This window comes from Drosophila montana, unplaced genomic scaffold (genome assembly GCF_035044405.1).
Source record: "Drosophila montana isolate Dmon_TW-CO22-7 unplaced genomic scaffold, ASM3504440v1 contig_3217_1, whole genome shotgun sequence".
In the NCBI taxonomy this organism is placed as follows: Eukaryota; Metazoa; Arthropoda; class Insecta; order Diptera; family Drosophilidae; genus Drosophila; species Drosophila montana.
Genome location: NW_026998097.1, coordinates 2,155,666 through 2,178,749, shown reverse-complemented (window position 1 = coordinate 2,178,749; position 23,084 = coordinate 2,155,666). Strand labels below are relative to the sequence as shown.

Below are 23,084 nucleotides of genomic sequence, written 5' to 3'. Positions count from 1 at the left end.
GACAAATCGCATGTGTTATTAACATTAATTTCACCGATCAGCGTACTGTTTTGAGCCCAAAGATTTAGTACGGCTTTCAACATCGATGGGCGCTGTTGCCGGTGGCTCTTGTGCCAGTTTTAATTTATTTTTAAAGCAATAAGTGATTTTTTTCTACTACAAAATTGAACAATTGTACAGGTAAAGAGTGATTTATTTAGATTTATATATATATTGTAACTGCTGCTGCTGCTGCGTCCTCTGCCGGCGTGAAAAGTGAGTTATTCCTTAGCGTCTTTCACTTGGCCTATTTAGCATATAGTCGAAATATATGTATTTTCTTAAGAGCTTGTTCAGTGTAATGATATTTTTGATTGTCTGTGCTTACACATATCCAGTTGCGGCGCATTGATTGATTTTTGGCTTTTGTTTATGTGCGTTAACAAAAACTAGTTTTCTCTTATCTTGCCAATTTCAGTCAATCAATTGGCCATTGACATGCGAGTGAGATCTTCAGCCGTTCAAAAAGGCGGGCTTCGAACAAACAAACCCATTTACATGCAGATATTCAATTAACTTGTTGTTGAGACGTGCTCCGTCAACAATTAGAACTGAATCTGTACCCAAAATAGGGTCCGTCACGTGGCATATGCCTATTTAATTTAACCTTTAACTTTGTCCATTGAGTATGTATATTTTTTCATTTGCGCCAGTTTTAAAACGGTAACAAAAGCTCGTAGCGAATTTTCATCTCTGTCTGTTTATTACCCAATGAACTTTGTCGTAACTTAATATTGGTTTATTGGGCATCGTTCATCTAAAATTCATATGTTTTTACACATAAATGAAACGTCCTCAAATAAGATATTTTATGTACAAAGGACCTCACATCATAGAAAAGATTGTTCGAAAACGGAGTTTTTTTTATGAACATTTTTTTTGCTTTTAAGATGTTCCTTAAATAACGCGCTATAGAATGTTCTTTCTATATAAGCAAAAACCTAGTAAATATATATTTTTAGGTAGTCCAAAGAAAACACTTCTCTCTTGTTATTATTGTAATGGATCGGTTGATAAGACCACTTTAATTAAAAAAGGCACACAAGTTTTAGCAATTATATTAAGCATATAAAGTTCTTATCGTGCGGTTTTGATTATGAATTGGAATAGTTTCCTCATAATAAGTATAACATAGGCAATTCATTAAAGTTCGCTACAGTTCTAAATAAAAATTGCCCATTTCAAAGCTTTTATTTTAATTCATTGTTGAACCTTGTATATTATTGGGCAGCTATATGAGTAATTGTAGAAATCCAACTAAGTGCGAGTTTATGAAATTTGTTTACGTATCGCATATGTATGTATTTGGTATATAATGCCGGATGATAATGGGAATTGATCAGAACATGATCACGTTTTGTGTCGCACACTTATTAAACTAATTGAATCGACGTCGTGTGACTAAAAACATCTTCGGCACGCGACCGATGAGATCGCATTGAATTTTGTCAGTCTTTGTTTAGCTCTCGACGAGTTCTGATCGGGCGTAGAATCGTTTTCATAATATTTGCAAAGAAATTGACATTTAAAATTTGTTCTAAGCTTGTGAAACGTGTTTTTTGTGTCGCAAGTTTAGAGACATTTGTGCAAATATTTCTATGCTTTGTGAGTTTAAGCATAAAAAATGGGGTTAGGTATAAAGACACATTGTAAACATTATTGAAACTCAATCCGTACCCTTGCTGCTTGGAAATAATTCGAAGTATTGTTTTTCTTTTGTTTATTGTAATTTGACTTATTATATTTACTTTTTGTACTTCAGCTAGACAGTTCTTAAAGCACATTTGCGATAGTCAGCAAGAGAGCCAGTTTAATTAATTGCTAAAATATAGCTATGAAAATATCAATCATTAAAAAACTGTGGTAATGCTTACTAAGCATTGCTTTGAATTTTAAAAATCGCATAGAAAGGCGGTGTTTTAGAAGCGGCGAACAGGAAGAGCGAGCGAACGAGGCACAGAGAAAGCGAGAGAGAGAGAGACAAAGATCTATTGGGCAAGGTGGGAGAGTGAGAGAGAGAAAAGGAAAGATGAAGCGAGACAGAAATAATTGCCTATATCTCTATATATTATTGTATACGTATTACTGAGAAGTATATTAAGATCTTAAAGATGCTTCAGGCCATGAGAATCGCATAGAAGGACGATCCGCATTTCAGAAAATTTTATCATTTATTTACACCATTCAGTTCAATAATAGGGGATTAACAAAAACAAAAACATTTACTACAGACATCTCAATATGCCGCCAAAGAGCTTAACTGTTCTGCTGCCGGGCCTCAAGTGGCTGCAGGGCTACACGGCGCAGGATGCGGTAGCGGATCTGATAGCGGGCATTACCGTTGGCCTAACGGTGCTGCCGCAGGGCTTGGCCTACGCAACGCTGGCGGGCCTGGAGCCGCAGTACGGCCTGTACTCATCATTTGTGGGCGGCATTGTGTATGCGCTGCTGGGCAGCTGTCGCCAGGTGACAATTGGACCGACAGCGTTGCTGGCGCTAATGACCAGCCGGCATACAGGGTTCGGGCTGGACTCGGGCCCGGCATATGGCATATTGCTGTGTCTAATCTCCGGCGTGGTGGAGCTGGCAATGGCTGTCCTTAAGCTGGGCGCATTGGTGGATCTCATTTCGTTGCCCGTAACCGTGGGCTTCACCTCGGCCACAGCTGTCATCATTGGCACCTCACAGTTGAAAGGTCTGTTGGGGTTGCGCGGCGGCTCTGGCTCGGATTTTATCAATACCATGCGGAGCGTATTTGGCAATCTGCATCAGGTGCGTCGTGGAGATCTAACACTGGGACTAGTCTCAATCCTTGTGCTTCTGCTGCTGCGCGTGAGTCAACTAAATAACTGTGTGCAAATCTGCAAGTCTTTGTTAATATTACATTTAATCTTCTGCCACGCAGAGACTGAAAAACGTCAACCTGGCGAACCGTATACACAATTTGCGGGCTCAGCAGCTTCTAAGCGGCAGCATTTGGGTTGCCTCCACCGGACGCAATGCTCTCGTGGTGCTCATCTCCAGTGGCCTGGCTTATAGCCAGTGTAAGCATTTAGACGCCTGCCCCTTCATACTCACGGGCAAGGTGAAGAGCGGTTTGCCGAGCTTGGCGCTGCCGAAATTCGAGACCAGGATACTGGGCAAGAACGGCACCGAGGAGACACAGGACTTTGAGCAAATGGTGTGTATCGAGCAGATGGATATTTGAATACATTTTAAACGATAGTAAAATCATTTCAACTTCAATTGGCAGCTGTCGGATCTGGGACCATCCATGCTGATATTGCCCATTATTGCGGTGCTTGGCAATGTGGCCATTTCGAAGGCATTCGGCGGCGCCGGGCTAAGTCCCACGCGAGAGCTGGTTGCGCTCTCGTTAAGCAACATTTGCGGCGCCTTCTGCAGCTCCATGCCGGTAACGGGCTCCTTTTCGCGCAGCGCCGTCAATCATGCGAGTGGTGTTCGCACGCCCATCGGCGGCTGCTACACCAGCCTGCTGGTGCTGCTGGCTCTGGGTCTGCTGGCGCCATACTTTCAGTATATACCCAAGGCGGCGTTGAGTGCTGTCATCATTTCGGCTGTGATATTTATGATTGAGTTTGAGGTCATCCGGCCGCTGTGGCGCTGCAGCCGGCGTGAATTGCTGCCCGGCGCCATTACCTTTGTCATGAGCCTGGCTGTTGGCGTTGAGATTGGCCTGCTGTTGGGCGTCGGCACTGATGTGGCCTTTCTCGTTTACCGTGCGGCGCGACCCGTGCTAAGCGTGTCCAAGTTGCAGACAATCAACGGCATTAGCTACATTCTGATACGACCCAAGCATAGTTCGCTGTATTTTCCGGCCATCGAGTGGGTTCGTTCTGGCATCTCTAAGGCGATCTCCACACACGGCACTGCACCCGTTGTCCTCGACTGCGCGCATGTGCATGGTAAGCAATATTTTCATATTCCTCAAATGCGCATGGTTTTAATGTTCCCTTATAGATGTCGATTTTACCGCCGCACGCGGTATGGGCAGCCTGCACAAGGAGCTGGCTAAGGCAAATGTGCCGCTGTTCCTAATGAGCGCTCACAAGGATATTAGCGTCATACTGAAGGAGTCTACAAACATTGATTTTCCCACGATAGAGTGCCCAAACGATTTGGAGTGCATACTGGAGCAAAGTGAGTGATATATATATACATATATATATCTGTGTAATTTAAATATCGACTTTTCACTCTTTCAGCGCCCGACTATGAGCTGCACCTACAAGTGACAGCGCCGCTCGTGGAGTCGAAAATGCTGCAGAACGCCGATGAAAAAGCAACTGAACTAAGTAAACTGAATTCAAAGAGTACGTGAATATATCGATGCATTTCTTATAGAACTACCGAAGCGGAATTGTATACGAGAATGTGGCTTCAATGCACAAAGAACTAATACTTTTAATAATGCAAAATCAAACTGCTTTTGTACCTATTCCTAAGAATTGTGTTCTTATCTGTTAATCATCATATCCCACTTGATCAATGTCATTCCCAATTATTCCTTAAAACAATTTCAAAGTCGAATAACCTATTGTTAATTGTATATATTAGTTATGTTTTAATGCAAATATGCTGAGTTAGTTTAAGCAACGATAAGTTTTAAATGTTCTAATGCTGTAAGTAACTCATGACACGCATGGGTTCACAAAAGAGATCCATTTCATTTGGTATATATATTGTTATTGTTATTGAATAGATTATTTATACTTGTATATTAAAACTGTATACATCGCTGTGGTTCGTCTATATCGGAAACACGGCATAGCTAGCCACGTGGCAGAGATTGCCTTGGTTGCGTGCCAAGCGCATGTAGCCTTGCTCTCCCCAGTCACCCCAGGAGTTCTTGATTAACCAAAAGTCGCCGCCGCGTTGATCGTAACCGTAGCCAATGGCAAGCATGGCATGATTCACCTGCCCACGACAGCGAACGTTATACACGCCTCTACGATAGTGCTGAAAATAGGTTGCATCGACACAAACCGAAACTGGACCCTTTGTGGCGATGGCGTTGGCCAATGCGTCTTCATCTTGTCGGACCTGCATCACCTGTGTGACAGTTGCGCTAACACTATCGCGACGGAAACGGCAACGTCCAACACGGCCTTCATACCGATACGCCCTTTCATTATCCAAGCCATTGTTGTCCCGAATATACATCAGAGCGGCGGCGGGCCATCCACCGCTACAGCCATGGTTGTTATATCGACTAGAACAGTCCAGCAAATTCTGCTCGGAGAGCGGAATCAATTGTTTAGTTTGGATAAAATGTTGTCCCTCCAGAGCGCCCGTCGCTGAAAAGGTCCAGCAAGATCCGCAGCGGCCCTGATTCTTCACCCGCGTAACTGCGCCTTTCTCACGCCAGTCAACTTCGCTGGGAATCTCAGCATTTGCTGGCGAATAGATGTACTCAATGCTGGACGTAAAATCACTGATGTTCAGATTTGACAGCATAACTTTCCGGAATTCCGTCGCTAGCATGTCCGTAAATTGGTTCACGCCCATTTCGAAAGTCTCTTCGCCTGCGGCATAGCGCTCGTTGTGCCTATCGATCAGCTCCTTGTTGTCCCTAAATATCTGCATGCGCAGCTGCTCCTCGCTGTCATCCTCGTAACTCTTCTCGTACTCCACTTTAAAGGATTCGAACTCTGCTGCCAGCACATCCTCGTAGCTGAGCGCCTGGATGCAGCCGACGACAACAACGATTAACAGAAGAGCAACTGCCTTCATCTTTAGCCTTGCAACTCGCACTGAAATCAGATTCCAGAGCTGCCCCTTTTATATAGGGCAGTTACATCCCGCATAAATCCTTAAATACCGCATTACAACTTAAATATTATTGATTCGCTGTGGTCAGCGTTAAATCAATGTAAACCTATGTCTAAATTTAAAAATATATTTCATGTAATATTGTATTATTCATAAACGATTGGGAAAGTTTTGTTATTGTTATGGGTTATACAAAGGAATCCTTTTCTTCTAACTTGATGAAGTCCCGTATACTTTATCAAGGGTCATTTCCTATAGTTTCTATATTCGAGAGTGAACGTATTAAGTAAAATTATATTTTTAATAGAGCATATTTAAAGTAGGAGATGGTGCTTTTTCCGTAACATATGCACTTACTATTAATGTTATTAATTTTGAAATTGATTTGAAACAGAACGGGTAAACAATAAACTTTTATAGAATCGTTTATCGCCAATTTACCACAGTCTCGAATGTAATTTCTAAAATCGCTGAAAACCTATTCATTAAGTTATTTTGTAGGTCTTTGAATGTACGTTTAAGGCTAATCGGACGAAACTTAAAGCTGCCCCCAAAAAATCTTTGAATCGCATTTTCCTCCGAGGAAGCCTGGATTCTCTCTCAAATTATTTTTCATATAGATCCTTGGAAATGAATTTGAGCTCGAAACGTAACCCACCAAATCTTTGAGCCCCATTTTTACCAAGGAGGAATGCATTTTTCGAAAAGTGTGAAACAATTCTCAAATGAATTTGAACAAAGATCATTGAAAATGAGTTTGAGGCCGATCGGATGGTAAACAAAAATGTTGCATACGCTTTTCGCGATTATTCCACACTTGCGGGTGGAATTTCCCGAAATTCTGACTTAACGTGCACCTACATTACATAAGGTAACTACAGTGAAAATTTCAGCTTCCTAGCTCTAACGGTTTGGGCTGTGCGTTGATCATCAATCAATCAGTCAGTCAGTCAGTCAGGACAAACAGTTTTATATAAAGAGATATGGCTTCTATTGCAACAATCGCTTGAAAACATATTTTTTTATATTTTTGTATATGTTATGGTGCGGGGTATAGGGTATTTACCACTCGGTCACCCTCGACTAGATTACCCCAATACCCTATACTACACATTTTGCTTGTGCCTTAATGATGTATGGTAAGAGTCATTAAAGCAACCACTTTAATTAATCCGTATTTTTAACCTGATTGAAAGGGAAAACAATTAGGTAATTACATTTGAATATAGAGTACTCACCTATATAAGAACCCAAATTGAAAAGGCTTGAGCGCAGTTTTCTGAAATGACTTTACAAAGACGTCTGGTCGAGAGATTGTGGACATGTTTTGAGAGGAAAACCAAGGAATTTCTGCGCAGCACATCTTTGCAGGGTCTGAAATATGTGTGGGACAATGAATTGCCAGGTTGGGTGCAGTTATTTTTCGCCAAGGTGTTCGTTCTCGTTGTATGTCTGGCCAGGTTTACTGGCCGTGAATGTGTTCAACAAATGGCAAAGCACGCCAGTTATCATTGGCATCAGTTCGACCATGACACCGATACAGGATATACCCTTTCCGGCGATAACCGTGTGCAGTATGAATAAGGCAAAGAACTCAAAAGTAGCCAACTTTCGACCGTGAGTATACTTATGTGTATACTCTATGTGTCATCTATGTGTACATCTCTATATGTTTTTTTTTTAGAGGAACTTTGGAGTATGCGATGCTGCAAAAGACTTGCAATCAGGATTTCAATTATACGGATTATAGATCATTGAAACCTCGCTCCAAGAGCGACACGTACGCGAATTTCATCGTCAAAGTTTCCCACAAATGCGATGAGATGATCGTCTCGTGTATTTTCGGACAGAAGAGCCTGCCCTGCACCGATATCTTCCGAGAGTTCTTCGTTGACGAGGGCCTCTGCTGCGTGTTCAACTTCCTCCATCCGTATTATATATACAAGCATAGGTGAACCTCTTTATTAATAACCAATATCAATAAATATATAAAGAGACATCTTTGCATGTTGAAGTGCATCTTCTTTACGGGACTACACGTCGTCCAAAGGTCTCACGGACATTGCCGTGGACTGGAACCCCATTAGCGGCTATCCAAAGCATCTGCCGGCGGGCTTCTATCCTCGTCGGGGCATTGGCATAGGCGTTGCCAATGGTCTACAGATTGTGCTCAACGGGCACACGGATGACTATTATTGCTCATCCACAAATGGACAAGGATTCAAGGTATGATATATACAAAATTTCATTATAATAATAAATAAATAATTTTATTCCAAATACATACATTATTTTCTTCTTTAGGTGCTCTTGTACAACTCGATTGATCAGCCGCGTCTCAAGGAATCCGGCCTGCCGATAATGCTCGGCCACGAGACCAACTATAGGATCGTGCCGAATAGCTATGAGGCTGTGCCAAGCATACGTGGCATCGACCGGAAGAGGCGCCAATGCATTTTCAGCGACGAGCAGGAGCAGGAGCTGCTCTTTTATAGGTACTACACACGCCGGAACTGTGAGGCCGAGTGCGATGCGATGTACTTCTTGAGGCTCTGCAACTGCATACCATATCACCTGCCGTTGATCTACCGCAATGCCACCGTCTGCCATGTGAGGCACTTTGACTGCCTCAATCGTGCGGAATTGGAGAATGTGGATGGCGAGAGTACGGCGTGCAAGGAGCATTGCCTGACCAGCTGCCACGATGTCACATATTTTCCAAATCCATTCGCAATACCCACAATGCCCTTTAACCAGCAGGGTGCTCGGGTCAAGAACGAGTACTTCAGAAATTTCTCAACGGATTTCATTCTCAACAACCTGGCCATAGTCAATTTCTACCACGATGACAATTACTTTCGCAGCTATGTGCGTTCCTCGTACACAGGCCTCACAGAATATATGTGTAAGTGCGCCAATTAAAATAATTGCCATATAAGTAGTATATCTTTTGTTTTTTCTCCAGCATTAACCGGCGGCATAATGAGCCTAATGTTTGGTTTCAGTGTAGTTTTCATTTCGGAACTATTCTATTTCACATTTCTGCGCTCACTTTTCGAGTACATCCAGCATTGGTGCATTGCTCGTCGAAACAGAGTCAACATATTAGACACAAATCAACTAAGTACGCACTCTTAAGGATTCAAGATCGGGCAAATCACAAAATATATAATTCCCAACGAAAAGTACAATAAAGTCTCCAGAACAAATTTTATAGGAAGCTATAAAGGAATCATATGTATGTTTCTATACCCTTGCAGAGGGTATTATAGTTTTGCCTCGAAACGCTAGAAGGAGTCATCTCTTAAATCTTAAAGTATATATATTCTTGGTCAGTATCAACAGCCGAGTCGATATAGCAATGTCCGTCTCTCAGTTTTAAAGCTATCTTTACGAAACTTTGCTCACATCCCAGTAAATATGTATATGACATATACATACGGATACGGATATACGGATATACAACTATATCATATAGCTGCCATAGGAACGATTGGTCGAAAATGAGGTTCTTGTAAGCAAAAATATTCCGCTTTCCGAGATATTTTCGTCAAACTCAGCATTTACGAAGTTTACTATTCTCTCATATCTGGAAACACGTAAGCCAAATGTCTAAGAGGGTAGAGGGAATCCATTAAAAATGGGTAAACAGGGTATATTGTATTTGTGCAAATGTATGTAACAGGCAAAAGGAAGCATCTCCGACCCCATATAGTATATATATTCTTGATCAGCATCAATAGCCGAGTCGATCTAGCCATGTCCGTCTGTCTGTCCGTCCGTCTGTCCGTCCGTCCGTCCGTCTGTCTGTCCGTCCGTCCGTTTGTATGAACGCAAGGATCTCAGAGCCTATAAGAGCTGGAGACTTGAAATTTTAGCTGTAGATCCTCCTAGTCCCCGCGCAGTTTGTTTCCGATATTCGATAACTTGTCCCGTTTCCAAGTAGTCGATAAAGCTCGAATATCGAAATCCTGTTTTTTGGGCAATTTCCGCAAATAATATGAGCTAGAGTCACCAAACTTGACATGTAGCTTCTAGAATAGTATATACATATATATCAAGCATCTTTCATTTTATACCTATCGCTTGTCGGAAGAAGAGGGTTCAGGGTATCCCCTAGTCGGGAGCTCCCGACTAGAACCTGTTACTAGTTTTATAATGTAGCTATACGAAAGTTCCTCAAATTTAGTATATAGAAACATGTCTGCATATATTTGTGCGCATTTGGCATGCTAAACTATTTGAGCTTCGATTATGTTTCATATCCCATATGATGTTAACTCCCCAATTAAAAACAATGAGGCAGCTTACAATCCCAAAACATCTCATTTACGATAATAACTGCTTGGAAATAAAAAAGAAAGCATATTCGTAAAATAATAGACCTTTAATATTGTTTCTCTCGGACCTAGCCCACTGATTCCATTGATTTAATATAAAAATGAAAAATTGGATTTTTGTAATAAATATCATACAGTTCAAAGATTGTATATGTTTTTGAATACCCCTATTACAATTTTCCATAGCTCTTGGGTCGTATAAGCATTTTGACTGTTTTCAACGAGACGAATAGTTCCCAAAATATGGCATTCGATTCATTCACCTTATGATCATAGTATTTGCCATTTAAATTGCTAAAAAAAGATAAGAAAACAATTAAATTAAATTAAATTCAATTTTTTCTCCAGCAATTCATACCTTCCTACACAGCTGTGGTACCACCAGCCACCAGCATATTTATCTTTACTTGCGCAGTTGCCATTACTCCAATTATCATTATCACGATCGTATGTGCTGAATTTCTGATTGTTGTGGTAATCTAACTTATTAAATGTTGCATGGCCCTCAGCCTTAGCAGAGATTTTCAGTCTGTATTGATCGTTCTCGCCAGCGATGGCAAATTGTCCATATCTGTAATACATTTTGATGCCATCAAATCCTTCCATATGTATGTAGAGCTCATGCGGCTGGGCGCGCGTCAAGCGATGAATCCTCTCGAGACCGAGGAAGAAGTCACCTTCAAAGCTTCCAAAGCCGGCACGGTATGTGGCCCAATCCCTATAGAAGTCCTCTTTGCCATTGATTCGCTGCTGGATAACAATCCAGCCAGGACCTGCTGTCGCACTATCACAAAGTACATTGAACGAATCTTCTTGATCCGGGTTAATCATATAAATACCCGGAGTATCAGCAAAGTCGGTGCAGTCACTGTAAACGGGCTTCTCCTGCCAGTTTTTTAATTTCTTGGCACAAATGTTCATTTCGTTTTTGATTTCGGATATTTGTTGGTCCTTTTGATCAATTAGCTTCTTTTGTTTCTCCAGCTGCTCCTCGTATTCCTGGATTTTCAAAGCATTTGGATTGAGTTTACCGATTTCCTCTTTTATTGATAAGACGTTGCTCGTTAGCTCTTCAATAGTTCGTTTGTAGAATTCATTCTGAGCTGTCAATTCCTCGATGACCAAATCATTACGTTTGTTCAGTTTTTTCTGCAGTTGCTTGATTTCTCTGTCTTTGCCTTCAATTTCCTCCTTCATCTGGTGTATATACTTTAACAAAGGTCTCACTGCCTTATATATGTACTTTCCACATTCCTCCTCAGCTATTCTGTTTGCCGAAGAAGACTAATAAAAAAGAAGGATTTCTTTTCTGCAGTGCACACAAACATTGACAAACAATCTAATTTTACCTCATTTTTACTTAACTCTGTTTCAGCTATGATCAGCATTAGGCTCATAAATAGAATATATATAAACAAAACACATTTCATTTTGATAGCACTTTGATTTTCTTTTTTAAATTTAAATGCGAATCTCAACTGCACTCAGCACGCTCGTAAATAGACTGAAATGCGGCAATCTTTCGGAAGCTCGGCTGCCCAATATTTCGCTTTTACTTTTAGGCGATTATCAGTAGGTCAGGAAGTCAATATAAATAAACAAAGGGCATGGATCAGGCTTTAAATTACCTTCATTGAACTGTTTATAGATTGCAAACAAATAAGTTTATTAGCTTTGGCTGATTCTCGTTGTCAGCTTATTTTACGAGACATAGAACCAGTTTTTTCCTTATGTTTCGGCTAGGCTAGGCTCAAATCAGCTTGTCGTCCGATCAGACATATATATTCCTGAACTTTTTAGGATCGTTGTTGCAGCCTGTTACATATTTTTGAACAAAAGCAATATACCCATTTTCAGGCTATAAAGATAATATAGATTAGCTAAATCGGAAAAAAATAAAATAATTGTAGAGAATATGAAAAAAGCGAAAGATTGGATTACTAAATAAATAATTTTGTATTATGTTATAAACAATTGGATCCCACTTTAGTATACCCTTGTAGAGGGTATTATAGTTTTGACATGAAATGTGTAACGCATAGAAAGAGACATATCCGATCCCATGCATATATATCTATATCCTAGATCCGCATCGAGTTGGTTTAGTCACGTCCATCTGTCTGTCTGTCTGTTTCTATGCAAACTAGTTCCTCAGTCTATAAGCTATCCACATGAATATTTACATATATCCGTCTCTCTGTTGCAGGCACTACATTTCAGGTATTTACACATATTTCAATTCCACATTTATGCACTAGAATTTCAGTAAAATCAACACCCGGCTACTTCTGCTGTTGGCCAAAAGTCGAGATTATTATTGGTAAAATATAAGTTTAAAATTGAATTTTTGTTGTTTTCCGTTTTGCAAACAATCGAAGTAAATGGCGCTAGTCAGCCCATAGCTCAGACCAATATCTTGAGAACAGTTTCTATGAGAAACAACAACAACCAATTATCAAAATTATCCTTTTTTTTTGGCCTACAGCCTATGATCTCAGCTACTGCACTCTTCTAACCGATTGCAGTTATTCTAAGTCACAAAGTCATGTCTTCTCCTTTTCCAGTCGCTTTCAACTTTGCAAGCAGACCGACAGATTTTTATAATTGTTCATCATTGGACCAGCTAAGAAGTCTTCTTCAAAAGAGGTCGGGCTGTCTCCAAAGGCAATTAACCTTCTCATATAACAGCTTTTAGCCAATGTCAAAGAGAAATTTAATTTCGTATTTACTGGGCAACTGCAACTTGTATAATCATTAATAAATGTTTTCATTAGACATTCCCGACTAGGGGACTACCAATAAAATAAATACAAATAAATTTAAAAATAAGACTCGAACCCATAGCAGATCATTCTATACCTGTTCCGCCTTTGCGCGACAGCCATGCAAACAATTAATTTAGTTTTGAATAAAAAAACGTATTAAAATTGCAGAACATACACATAGCACAGAAAACAATGATAACATTCACTAAAGACCCGCATGTATACAGAAATTCTTTCAATTTGCAGTAACTGCCGTAAACACGTGTCAATATAAGCACACGTTTTGTTTAATAGCTTCTGTGTTTCTTAGCCGATTTTAATGAAATTTTCAATAGTAGATCTTATTGTGCAACAGAATATTCTTTTGTTATTAAAAATACAATTGCATTAAAATTGTCACCTAAATTGGTGGGCAGTTTAAATAGGTTTATTTGTTTGATTAATAGCTATTTGATGATGGCGGAGGGGCGGCGATAGCTATAAAATGATATATACATATAAACTATTATAAAAGCAACATATTAAATCTGTACGTCTAGCTCCTAAAACCTATGAAATATTCTTAAAAAAAAGAAATTCGATATCGATTTTTATCGATTGCTTGGAAGCGAGAAACAAATGATCGATTATTGGGCAATCTCGTATTTAAATTTCAAGTCTCTAGCTCTTATGGGTTCTGAGTTTCTTACGATCATACATACGGATGGCCAGATCGGATCAATAATATATATATACAAATATATATTTTATGGGGTTTTCGGAAAATGCCAAGGGATGTATGTATGTCTTATGAATTTAGGAAGCTAGCAACTTTTTGTCCAGCAAATGACAGTTTAAGGCTTTTTGTGGGCGATGGTTGATTACATTTTTAAATAAATTATTTATTATATAGATCCTATTAATAAATTATTAATTTAATGTACACAATAAAGGTAGGAATACAAACCAAACGACACAAGAAATAAAACTTTTCCCCTCCTACAATTTATTCCGAAATGATGCAATGCTGGCAAGTCATGCGCTTGCGTCGGAAGCTCAACTCCACCACAACTTTTCGCGAATTCACCTCGGAACTTTCGCTGTTCACCATCGTAGTGAGGTTGCGCTCTCGCAGCAGCCGATCAGCGGCGCACGGTTGCAGAGGCTGGCAGCCGTTACATTCAAACGCTAAACTCCTATTTATTCCTTAAAACAATTTCACAATCAAATAACCTATTGTTAATTGTATATCTTAGTTAGGTTTTAATACAAATATTCGGAATAAGTCTAATTAATTTACTATGGTTATTTATAAATCTTTTAATGCTTTAAATAGTTTATGTTTGATATGTAGATTATCTATACATGTATATTATGTTTCATCTACACCGGAAATACGGCACAGCTAGCCACGTTGCAGAGATTGCCTTGGTTGCGTGCCAAGCGCAGGTAGCCTTGCTCTCCCCAGTCACCCCAGGAGTTCTTGATTAACCAAAAGTCGCCGCCGCGTTGGTCGTGACCGTAGCCAATGGCAAGCATGGCATGATTCGGCTGATCGTAACAGCGATGGGTATAGACGCCTCCACGATAGTGCTGGATATAGGTTGCATCGACACAAACCGAAACTGGACCCTTTGTGGCGATGGCGTTGGCCAATGCGTCTTCATCTGGGGTTACCTGTATCACCTCTGTGACAGTTGCGCTAACACTATCGCGACGGAAACGGCAACGTTCAACACGGCCTTCATACCGATACGCCCTTTCACTATCCAACCCATTGTTGTCCCGAACATACATCAGAGCGTTGATGGGCCATCCACCGCTACAGCCATTGTTGTTATATTGACCGGAACAGTCCAGCAAATTCTGCTCGGAGAGCGAAATCAATTGATTAGTTTGGATAAAATGTTGTCCCTCCAGAGCGCCCGTGGCTGAAAAGGTCCAGCAAGATCCGCAGAGTCCTTGATTCTTCACCCGCGTAACTGCGCCTTTCTCACGCCAGTCAACTTCGCTAGGAATCTCAGCATTTGCTGGCGAATAGATGTACTCAATGCTGGACGTAAAATCACTGATGTTCAGATTTGACAGCATAATTTTCCGGAATTCCGTCGCCAGCATGTCCGTAAATTGATTCACGCCCATTTCGAAGGTCTCTTCGCCAGCGGCATAGCGCTCGTTATGCCTATCGATCAGCTCCTTGTTGTCCCTAAATATCTGCATGCGCAGCTGCTCCTCGCTGTCATCCTCGTAACTCTTCTCGTACACCACTTTAAAGGATTCGAACTCTGCAGCCAGCACATCCTCGTAGCTGAGCGCCTGGATGCAGCCGACGACAACAACGATTAACAGAAGAGCAACTGCCTTCATCTTTAGCCTTGCAACTCGCACTGAAACCAGATTCCAGAGCTGCCCCTTTTATATACGGGAGCTATTACTATTATTAAAATATAATCAATTGAAATCACTGTGGTCACCTAATCTACCTTCAATCGATGTACAAATATACCTAAATTTAAATTTGTATTCATAAACAAAAGGGAAATAATTGTTTTGTGTTGGGTTATACAAGGGATACGCAATATTTTTTTTTTATTGATGAAGTCATGTGTAATTAGTCAAAGTTTAATTTATTATTATTATTATTATTATTATGATTGTTATTATTATTATTATTCATTATATTATGATTATTATTAATATTATTATTATTATTATTATTATTATTATTATAACTATTATTATTTTTATTATTATAATTATTATTATTATTATTATTATTATTATTATTATTATTATTATTATTATTATTATAACTATTATTATTATTATTATTATTATTTTTATTATTATAATTATTAATATTATTATTATAATAATTATTATTATTATTATTTTTATTATTATTATTATTATTATTATTATTATTATTAATATTATGATTATTATTATTATTATTATTACTATTATTATTAATATTATGATTATTATTATTATTCATTATATTATGATTATTATGATTATTATTATTATTATTATTATTATTATTATTATTATTATTATTATTATTATTATTATTACTATTATTATTTTTATTATTATAATTATTATTATTATTATTATTATTATTATTACTATTATTATTAATATTATGATTATTATTATTATTCATTATATTATGATTATTATGATGATTATTATTATTATTATTATTATTATTATTATTATTATTATTATTATTATTATTATTATTATTATTATTATTATTATTATTATTATTATTATTATTCATTATTATTATTATTATTATTATTATTATTATTATTATTATTATAAATATTATGATTATTATTATTATTATTTTTTTTTTATTTCAATTATTATTATTATTATTATTATTATTGTTATTATTATTATTATTATTATTATTATTATTTTTATTATTATTATTATTATTATTATTATTATTATTATTATTATTATTATCATCATTATTATTACAACTGTAATATGATTACCCTAACCGCACGTTGATTAAACTAATATAAATGGTTGCAAAATATACTATGGGTCGGGTGTTACGAGTTCGTTGACCCCGACTTAAACTTATTGTTTTTATACCTCGAATCCATTGATCGAGGCTATATGTTCTTAGTCAGCATCAACAGTCCCGTCGATCTAGCCATGTCTGTCTGTTCGTCTGTCTGTCCGTCCGTTTTTCTGTATTTCACGTCGACCTCGGAACCTAAAAGAGTTGGGGTCTTAAAACTTTGTATTAATTCCTTCAAGGGCCCGCGTAGTATGAGGTTGTTCCGTTCATTGATAACTTTTCTCGATTTCCTATATTTTTTCCCTTTTATTAGAGGAATTTTGAGGTTTAACTATTTGGAAGTAATCGCTTTAAAAAAAAAAATTCCTTTTACTGCATTGTATTATAGTTTTCAATAAATATATTTTGTTTATATTTATATATTTTTATTATTTATCTCTTTATATAAAATTGTTAGTCCTGACTGACTGACTTCGGCTACAAACTCAGTTTCAGAGATCTTTCTTAACATTTATTTGATACGCTTTTCGCGATATGGATCGAAAATGGGGAAATAAGTTTTAATGAACGAAAGTTTATTTTTCGACTTCAAGATTCTCACCGTTGATTTCAATTAATAGTTTTTTTTTCGATGGACCTGAAATATATTTTCAAATAGTCGCTGGGATCAAGAAAGTCCGGGCTGAGCTACAAAACTAACAATGGGCAAGCCTGGGTAATGCTCGTCTGTATTACATATTTATATATATATACATTGTATTTTAATATTATGCTTCCATATATATATTTTTCTATTAAACAGATTTTATTTTTTACAGAACGTACACACCAAATGGAATATATTATCTTATATACATAACAGTCTTAGTCTGGAACAATTAGGAACAATTTATTTACTTTCAGAGACCAACAAATTTTTCACTTTCAGATCTCAAAATTATTGAGTTATGAAAAGAAAAAAATGTTTCATTTTTCCATTACCTTTTGGTAGACCATTTCCACGTGTATTACATAGTGATCCAAAGGTTTTTAAATGCTAATCTATTAAGTTGGACCGGAATATCTATAACACCCATATAACCCAGCCCAGATATCTAGGAACTGCTCCATAAAATTGGAGGGAAATGTGTTGCATACTTTCGGGTGCTTCAAAAAACCTTTAAATATTGAAAAACTTTCTGTACAAACAATCAAACTTATTATTACCACCTGGCTGAGGGAAAGATGTTTTTTAATGACATAAATAATACCCATTAAAAATGGGTAAAACTCGAGCCGAGTCGATCTAGCCATGTCCGTCTGTCTGTCTGTCCGTCCGTCCGTCCGTGTGTCCGTCAGGACGAAAGGATCTCAGAACCTATCAAAGCTAGAGCCTTCAAATTTTAGCTGTAGGTCCTCCTAGTGCCTGCGCAGATCGAGCTTATTTCAAAAATTCGACAACTTGCTCCGTTTCCAAGTAATCGGTCAAAATTGATATCGAAATCTTGTTTTTTGAGCAATTTCGGCAAATATCACCAAAAATCACCAAACTTGACATGTAGCTTCTAGAATAGAATATATGTATATATCCTATACATATACATATGTATCTTTCATTTTATAGCTATCACCACCTTCCCGCTACTACCTCATAGCTATAAATCATGTTAATAAACCAATTTATGCTGCCCACCAATATAAGCCACAATTTAAATGCAATTGTCATTTTGAGAATACACCAATATTTTATAGTACAATAAGACCTACTGCTGAAAATTTCATCAAGATCCGTTAAGAAACACAAGTTTTGGCTACCCAAGTGTTTGCGGCAGCTAGCGCAAATTGCAAAAATTTCTGAATACATGTACACACACAGTTCTATCAACAGCATTGCAATTGCGATTGTATTGTTTTCGGTGCTGCTATTTTAATTTGTTTTTTACTCATTAAATTTCAATTTTTGGTGTGGCTGTTGAGTAGAGGTGGCAGCAAGTAATGCGGTCAGTTGCGAGCTCAAACCCTGCCAAGGGAACTTTTTTATTTAATTTATCTTTGTTAGTACTAAATCGAACGAGCGCGTAGCGCGTGCTGCATTTGATTTGGAATAAGAGGGTTCAGGGTATCTCATAGTCGGGAGCTCCCGACTAGAACCTCTTACTTGTTTTATGAATTGAATTTGGAACAATTCTTGGTGACATAGAACGTTATACTTACCGGATCCTGATGCAGAGCTAATTTAATTTATCAAATTCTAAATAGTCCCATCTTTTTAGGTATGCTCTCTATAAATAGAACTAAAATCTGATTAAATCCCAAAAACAAACTTGCTTGAGAAACTCTTAAAAACATAAATGTATTTTTCCCACAATAATTAATCATAAACACAAGCAAAAATCAAAAGGCAACATTAAAGATAACTTGATGGAATATCTCATCTGAATAGATTTGGGAATGTGTCACAAATCATTCACCCCAGGCACAACCCCGAACAAGGCACGCAGCCACCTTTTGGGGAAAGTGGAAATGATATTAGTGCGGCCGTAGATAAATAGAGAGCAACAGAAATTGAAACAGTTGCTTGGAAAAATCAAGCGGCAAGAACAAGAACAAATCGAGTTCCCCTCAGAAACACTTCCACTGAAGCGAAAACTTGGTCTCTTGTAATACAATCCGTGCGTAACTACAATTACTTAGTGCCTGTACCGTATGTATCTATCTATCTTACGGATGCAGGCGCTAAAGGTGAACAAACTCTGCTGCGCATGCGTCGCCCTGTCGCTGTCATCGTGGTTTCGCAGCTACGCTCTCTACTCCCGCTCGTTGTCATCCAATTTCAAAACATGAAATATATTTGTCAATTTCCGTCCGTACGACAACTCCTGTCTCCGGGTTGAATGAACTGCACACGAATCCTGTAGCTCGGAGAGACTTGGTTCATTCGATTCATTCGATTCACGGTACAGTTGCTAGGCTGGATGAAAGGTAAGTTTTGGGATCTTACAGGTTGGAACTTCGTAATAAGTGGAATGTATGACTAAAAGCTGTATTGCTTAATGGATCCATTGATATCTTGCTTGAAATAAAAAAAAGGTTTTGATTGGAAATTACCTTCAGGTTCTTTCTATATTTAATACCTTTATCTTCTGTATTTCTTAGGTTCTATATTATATCTATTATAAACTGGGATTTGCATATTCTCGAACTGTTCGCGGGGTGCCACAGACACATCGTCTGCTGGGGAAAGGAATCTAACGGATCCGCGTACGATTCGGCTGCTTCTATTTTTAGATGCCTGTCGTTTGTCGTCTTCTCCTCTTCTTCTTCATCATTGTCTAGTTAGTAGCCGACGGGACCGAGTCGTGCTCTCGTTGCCGAGGGCTGCTGCTGCTGCTATTGGGGCTGACTGTGCCACAGCTCGAGCAGCATTTCAATTGCATTCCAACGCGCGCTCGGTACAGAGATACGGCCACAAATCGAACGGATAAGATATAGATACGTATAAGATTTCAAATACATATATTCAGTGCCTTGGATTATCAGTGAATGTGCATATGAATTTGATTAATTAGTGATAAACAATTGTACACAGTTCCTAACCAACCAAACATACCAAAGAGGATTACTCGCATAAACATAGAAGGAGAAGAAGAAACCAAATTTTTCGTTAAATATTATTAAAACTATTTAAATGCTCAACCAAACTAGTTGATATTCAAATTTTGAATTTGTTCAATTGCTAAAAACAAAAAGGAATTAAAACATATTCAAATAAAATACATTCAAAGAGGTGTGTATAAAATATACTAAAAAAAATTACTAAAATAGATCAAATTATTTAAACTTTTTTTTACGTTATTTGAACGAGTGTAATCACGTAAAACAAAATCCTAACAAAATTTGTTTCATATAAAAGAAATTCTTTCGGCTTTGTTGCATGAGACAAGAGAAAATCCTTAGATCAGAGAAAATTTCCGATTGATCTTAAGTATTGCCTGCCCGAAAAATTGAGTAATGCGAATGTAATTTGATGTCAGGGCCAGTTGACAGAATTAGCATGCCTCTTCCATGTTGCATCAAATGCTGGATGCCAGACCAAATATAGCGCCCATGAGTGTTCGAAGCTAAAGTGACCACATCCCAATGCATTTAAGTGCCAATGTGTGGAACGCGGCGCACAAATAAAGAAAATAATGAGACAGAGCGACTGTCTTCGGCACGCCGAAGCACAAATACCCTACACGGCTTTGCAGGCATATGAGGAGAATTACAAAGCTCGATCGTTTTTCAAGATATTTTGAAAGACAGAAGAGTTTTTGATCATTATGTTTTGTATCTATATACTTTATGGGGCCTATTCTATGCGTTACACCTTCCGTGCGAGAATTGTAATACCCTGTTCAAGTGTATAACAGCGCAGAACAGCTTCAATTTAAATTGGAAAGAGACTGAAATATGTCGCATGCTCGAGCTAAAGCGACGCTCCCTCCACTTTTCATTTTACTTTCCAACTCAACAAAAAAAAAAAATGGAAAAACCTAGGGAAAAACGTAAACAACAGGAGAAAAAAAAAAGAGTGAACGCGGCACAAGTTCAAGATTCTCACAGATACAGTCAGACAACCGAGAGTACCCCGGGCCCGCAGCTAAAAGTAGAAACGCACGAGACCGAGGCAATAAACTGAGAGACGAAAGTAGTTTAATGCAGTTTGCTGGGGATCCTTGACTTCTGCCTCGCCAACTGTTCCCCGATGCATTTTCCCGCTTTGGCGCACGACAACAACAACAACAACAACAGCACGAACAACAACAACAACAACACGAACAACAACAAAGTAACGACATCGCTGCGTTTAGTTCCTCTGCCTATCCCGATCCCGAAGCGATAGTTTTCTTGATCTATTTTTGGCCTAGCCAAGCCAGCATTGTCTTGTCGCCTCGAGTAATTTGTTTGTTGCGTTAGTTTCGTGTTAAATCTACACTGAACAAATTTATATAGTACAAATATAACAGTTATATGAACAGTTGCATTATCTATTCAATGAAAATAGTGTCTAAAAATCTATTTAATTCTTTTAAAATTGCTAAAAATAATAACATTGATTTTGTAAATTACACTTAAAGAAGAATTATTTAAAATTTATTTGTTGCGTTAGTTTCGTGTTAAATCTACACTGAACAAATGGATATAGTACAAATATTACATTTATATGAGCATTTGCATTAGCTATTCAATGAAAATAGCGTACTTTAATCAATTTAATTCTTTTAAAATTGGTTTTAAATTAAATAAGAATATTGACTTTTGTGAAGTACACTTAAAGAAACATATGCAACATATTATATCTTGCCAAATGAGCGCAATTTATAATTTATTTGATATTCTCCGAACCAACTCCCTGCCTTCAGGTTCGCCATCCCTGTACCCAGGTTTTGGCTTAAAACTTGATTTGTCTTCTATGATTATATGATTATAGTTTTTGTCCGTTATACCGAAAGTATTGCAAGTCGTACTTATTTTCATATATATATTACATACCTAAATGTGATCTTTACTGGGGAGCTTGCAGCCTGCGTATAAAAGAATAAATAACAGTAAACAGTTTCAAAGTTCGATAAATAAACTAGTTCAAGTTTTTGAAGAAATTTGGCATTTTGAACCAGTTGCAAAAATTTGCAAGCGACTTAGCTAGTTCAATTTGTTAAAAAAGTGACAATTTGAACCAGTTGCAAAAACTTGCACGAGAGCTGGTAACACGTTGTGGCTAATTTGCGAATTGTGCGCTCTTTTTTTGAGCACTTTATTTCTCAAATAGGCTCAATTGCCGTTTGGACAGGTGTTTTCAGGTGTTTTAGCTGGCGCACAGTGTAAGCATTATAAATAGACAGTTGCTGGAAGTGACAACATGCGGACAGGCGCAAACAAACAAAGTGGCAGAGCAGCAGCAAAGCCATTGGCATCGATACTTTTGAAATGAGCATCGATAACAAACATAAACTGCTAAAATGTTTATTTGAGGCAAACGTTGCAGTTACTTTTCGGCCCCCAAACCGCACAACAAACATAAGATCCGATTCCAAGTGAAAATGCAACTGCAACTGCAACGGCGACGCTGTCTTTGTGTAAGTTTTTCCCCAATGGCCCGCAAATTAAAAATAGTGAGCATTAGACGAGCGCAACAACAACAACAACAACAAGAACAAGAAAAGGCGCAGCTACTTGAGGCAGCGGCTGGAAATGTCAAGAGTGCGTCGACATTGCATGTTGACAGTGGAAATGCAACGGCAAACGTCAACGCTGACGGCGGCAGAACTATTACGAGTTCCATGTAACGTCAACAGCGCGCGCGCCACACTCCGCACCGCGCACCTCCCCCCCCACACCCAAGTTTACGCTGCTGCACAGACAGACGCACACAGAATCGTTGCAGGGGGCCACCAAATGGAGTTGCCCATAAATGGGGGAAGTTGCGTGCGCATCTATCGTTTGGGGTCCACTTCCGTCTTCGACTTCTCTCTCTCCCTCTCTCTCTCTCTCTCTGTTTGTGTTTGCTGTCTGCAATTGCCTGGCTACCAAACGTGTGCGCTTGTGCGCTGCCAGATTTGTGTTGAAACAATTTCACATTGCCTTGGCATTAAGAAGCAT

General features: G+C 38.3%; 3 protein-coding genes and 1 pseudogene across 5 annotated transcripts in view; 3 read left to right on the top strand and 1 right to left on the bottom strand.

Annotated features, from left to right (window-relative positions):
- The first annotated feature begins 76 nt into the window (after nt 1-76).
- On the top strand, nt 77-4,797 carry LOC135433212 (sodium-independent sulfate anion transporter). Its single transcript, XM_064689209.1, has 6 exons — nt 77-180; nt 2,271-2,871; nt 2,945-3,220; nt 3,293-3,965; nt 4,021-4,200; nt 4,266-4,797. Exons 2-6 carry the CDS (start codon nt 2,281-2,283, stop codon nt 4,379-4,381), a joined length of 1,836 nt encoding a protein of 611 aa, XP_064545279.1. The 5' UTR covers nt 77-180; nt 2,271-2,280; the 3' UTR covers nt 4,382-4,797.
- On the bottom strand, nt 4,630-15,290 carry LOC135433348 (uncharacterized). The gene is made up of 7 exons (XM_064689366.1): nt 14,304-15,290; nt 10,531-11,439; nt 10,347-10,466; nt 8,149-8,596; nt 7,862-7,989; nt 7,617-7,791; nt 4,630-5,838 (listed from the first exon to the last, which is right to left on the bottom strand). Exons 1-7 carry the CDS (start codon nt 15,281-15,283, stop codon nt 4,810-4,812), a joined length of 3,789 nt encoding a protein of 1,262 aa, XP_064545436.1. The 5' UTR covers nt 15,284-15,290; the 3' UTR covers nt 4,630-4,809.
- On the top strand, nt 7,058-9,036 carry LOC135433179 (pickpocket protein 28-like; annotated as a pseudogene).
- A 7,122-nt stretch (nt 15,291-22,412) lies between the features above and the next one.
- Nucleotides 22,413-23,084, top strand: part of rols (rolling pebbles) — a 66,524-nt gene continuing 65,852 nt past the window's right edge. For 2 of the 3 annotated variants that reach the window (XM_064689132.1, XM_064689131.1), the window contains exon 1: nt 22,414-22,561. The gene's annotated coding sequence lies outside the window, so the exon portion shown is untranslated. Of the gene's footprint in view, nt 22,562-23,084 lie in introns of all 3 variants that reach the window. The other variant, XM_064689136.1, reaches the window with a different exon arrangement.

What these genes read in the sequence shown, in the direction of transcription:
- LOC135433212 (XM_064689209.1), top strand. Translation starts at nt 2,281, where the DNA reads ATGCCGCCAAAGAGCTTAACTGTTCTGCTGCCGGGCCTCAAGTGGCTG. An exon ending in TTGTGCTTCTGCTGCTGCGC is followed by an intron (nt 2,872 to 2,944) that starts GTGAGTCAACTA and finishes TCTGCCACGCAG; the next exon opens with AGACTGAAAAACGTCAACCT. An exon ending in GGAGTGCATACTGGAGCAAA is followed by an intron (nt 4,201 to 4,265) that starts GTGAGTGATATA and finishes TCACTCTTTCAG; the next exon opens with CGCCCGACTATGAGCTGCAC.
- LOC135433348 (XM_064689366.1), bottom strand. Translation starts at nt 15,283, where the DNA reads ATGAAGGCAGTTGCTCTTCTGTTAATCGTTGTTGTCGTCGGCTGCATC. An exon ending in AGCTGTGCCGTATTTCCGGT is followed by an intron (nt 11,440 to 14,303) that starts GTAGATGAAACA and finishes TTCGGCAAACAG; the next exon opens with AATAGCTGAGGAGGAATGTG. An exon ending in TTTGGACGACGTGTAGTCCC is followed by an intron (nt 7,792 to 7,861) that starts GTAAAGAAGATG and finishes TTATTAATAAAG; the next exon opens with AGGTTCACCTATGCTTGTAT.